At 37.2% G+C, this 3,293-nt stretch overlaps 1 protein-coding gene across 1 annotated transcript; it reads left to right on the forward strand.

Annotated features, from left to right (window-relative positions):
• Window positions 1-2,102: 2,102 nt before the first annotated feature.
• LOC116337320 (secreted RxLR effector protein 161-like) lies at window positions 2,103-2,728 on the forward strand (the record flags this gene model as incomplete). Its single annotated transcript, XM_031761759.1, has 1 exon — window positions 2,103-2,728. A coding segment is annotated over exon 1 (626 nt), but the record flags the coding sequence as incomplete, so codon positions are not given.
• Between the last annotated feature and the right edge of the window lie 565 nt (window positions 2,729-3,293).

Consider the following 3,293-nt stretch of genomic DNA (forward strand, 5'->3'; position numbering starts at 1 on the left):
GGCGTTAGAGGATTTATCGAAATGTATAACGGGAGATGAAACGTGTGAGAAAAAGAATGCCAAGGCAAAGGCAGCAATCGCATTGAGTATCGACAAAACAAATATTGTGCACATCAAATCAGCAAAGACATTAAAAGAAATGTGGAATAATTTACAAACAACTTTTGAAGACAAAGGCGCAGTGAGAAAAGTCACATTGATGCGCAAAATAGTCAACACAAAATTGGAAAAATGTGCGTCGATGGATGTCTATGTAAGTGAAATCATTTCTACGTCTCAAAAACTAATTGATGTTGGTTTTGAGGTGCCAGATGAATGGCTGGCAATATTTTTACTAGCCGGATTGACCGATGATTATTTGCCAATGATAATGGCAATGGAAAGTACCGATAAGAAACTTTCAAGTGACAGTGTTAAAACCAAACTGTTACAGGAAACATCGGCAAGTAGTACAACAAACGATGATAGGGCACTTTTCGCAAAGAATCGTGGCTCATTTCGGGGTAAAAATGGATTGATTTGTTACTCTTGTAGACGAAAAGGTCATAAGTCAATTAATTGCCCTGAGAAAACCAAGAAATCGGCTGATAAATTTGGGCAAAGACCCAACAAAAATACTGATAAAAATAACAGTTCGTCTGTGGCATTCAGTGCGGTATTTTTGAGCGGTAAATTCGATAGAAATGATTGGTTTGTTGATTCAGGAGCGACAAGACATATGACAATGAGAAGCGATTGGATAAAGGAATCACGGAATGACGATAAATCACCAATCGAAATTTGGACTGGAAAGAAACCGGATGTCAGTCATTTTAGAGTTTTTGGTTCGATGGCAATGGCGATGATACCCAAGGAGAAACGACGTGGATTTGAAGCCAATTCGAAGGAAATGTTATTTGTTGGCTACAGCGAAAATCAAAAAGGATATCGTTTAATGGATCCAAAGACCAACAAAGTAACAGTTTGCAGAGATGTCACATTCTTCGAAAATGGTAACAACATTTTGAACTTAAATAATGATAACCAAGATTTTAGGTATTTTACAGATGAAAATGAGTCTGTAATTGAAAATGGTGACGTCGATGATAACGATACAACAATTGTTGAAAATGTATCGAATGGCGTGCAACATGGCCAAGACAATGTTGCAAATGAATTGCATGATCTAGTCGAACTTGGAGATTTGGGCATACAGCATGGCCCTGACAATGCTGTTATAAATGAAATTACACTTGATAGTTCGACTGATTTTGAAGACGTTGTAGAGGATGATACGTTTGTACCACCAAGAATGGACTATGCAAGTGATGATAGTAGATTGGAAGACACAACAATCAACGAAAATGAAGAGCAGATAGTACGTCGATCGCAGAGACAACATAGACCAGTTGAACGATATGATGCGGCATGTTTGGCGGAAGCAGCATTAAATGGAGAACCATCAACAGTCGATGAGGCGCTGAATGGACGAGATAAAATTCATTGGAAAGAGGCCATGAACGAGGAATACCAATCATTGATTGAAAATCGCACATGGGACTTGGTACATTTACCTGACTGTGCAAAACCAATTCGAAATAAATGGGTCTTTAAATTAAAAAGAGACTCAAATGGTAAAATTGTACGTTACAAAGGCCGATTGGTGGCAAAAGGTTGTAGTCAACGACCTGGAATTGACTATGAAGAAACGTTTTCACCAGTTGTCAGGTATTCTTCTATTCGAATGTTAATGGCAATAGCAGTTAAAATGAATTTAAACATCGACCAAATGGATGTTGTGACTGCATTCTTGCATGGTGAAATAAAGGAGGCAATATACATGCAACAACCTGAGGGCTATGACGATGATAGCGGACGTGTTTGCAAATTACGAAAATCGATCTATGGTTTAAAGCAAGCAAGTCGACAATGGAATTTAAAACTGAACGACGTTTTGGAAAAAAGCTGGTTTCACACGATGTAAAACCGACTCATGTATTTATGTTCGACGATCAGACAATTCAATAATAATTGTAGCAGTATACGTTGACGATATGTTGATTTTTCATAACAACAATGAATGGAAAATTCAATTAAAATCAACACTAACAAAACACTTCAAAATGAAGGACTTGGGAACTGCATCGGAGGTTCTGAACATACGCATTAAATACGATCGTCAGAAAGGTATTTTGAGTTTGGATCAACGAAAGTATGCAGAAGAAATATTGCGGCGATTTAATATGTTTGACTGCGACCCAGTAAAATTGCCAAGCGATCCAAATCAAAAATTGAGTAGTAAAATGTCGCCAACCACGGAAAATGAGCTAAGACAAATGGAAATAATACCGTATCGTGGTGCAGTGGGAAGTATACTACATTTGGCACAGTGTACACGACCAGACCTTTCATTCAGCGTAACCAATGTGAGCCAATTTAACCAAAACCCTGGCCAAGCACATTGGAAGGCAGTGAAGCGTATACTACGTTATATAAAGGGTACATTGAACTGCAAGTTAACATTTGCCAGAGATGGTAAATATGGGGAAATGTGTGCATATTCGGATGCTGATTGGGCATCAAGTTTCGAAGATCGTAGATCATGCACAGGTTACGTTTTCTTATGGAAAGGAGGCGCTATATCTTGGTCATCAAAGAAACAGCGAACAGTAGCACTGAGCACGGCAGAATCGGAATACATGGCACTAACAGCAGCGTGCCAAGAAGCAATTTGGTTTGATCAATTGAAGTACGAGGTCTTGGGAGAAAGAAAACCAAATTTTCAAATTTATTGCGACAACAAAGGAGCGATAGACTTGGCACAAAACGGAGCATACAGTGCACGGACAAAGCACATTGACATTCGGCATCATTTTGTTAGAGATCTCATACGTAATGAAAAGATTAAAATTTGTAAAGTTATAACTGATAAAATGATAGCAGATAATCTCACAAAGGCTGTTCCTTTTAACAAACACGAATTTTGTACCATTGAGATGGGTTTAAATTATTTAAAGTAGTTAATGGTAAATTCAATTTTTTGAACTGATATAATTAAATACAAAGCGAAGTTTATTTTTTTTTTAAATATTGTAACCCATTGATTAAGTGGGAATGTTGAAATATGATTATTTATATTCAATGAGTTAGCTTGGTGAACACATTAACTAAGAACATCATCTTGTGAGATGCAAATTAAACATTGTATGAAATGTCATTAGTGTCACTTTGGCAAAGACATTGCAAAGCAATGCCAAGTAAAATACTTTCTTCTCTAATAAATCGTTCAACACGACGGACGTGTATAAAATAAA

This window comes from Contarinia nasturtii, unplaced genomic scaffold, assembly GCF_009176525.2.
Source record: "Contarinia nasturtii isolate CC-2019 unplaced genomic scaffold, AAFC_CNas_1.1 Cnas_scaffold_256, whole genome shotgun sequence".
Lineage (NCBI taxonomy): Eukaryota > Metazoa > Arthropoda > Insecta > Diptera > Cecidomyiidae > Contarinia > Contarinia nasturtii.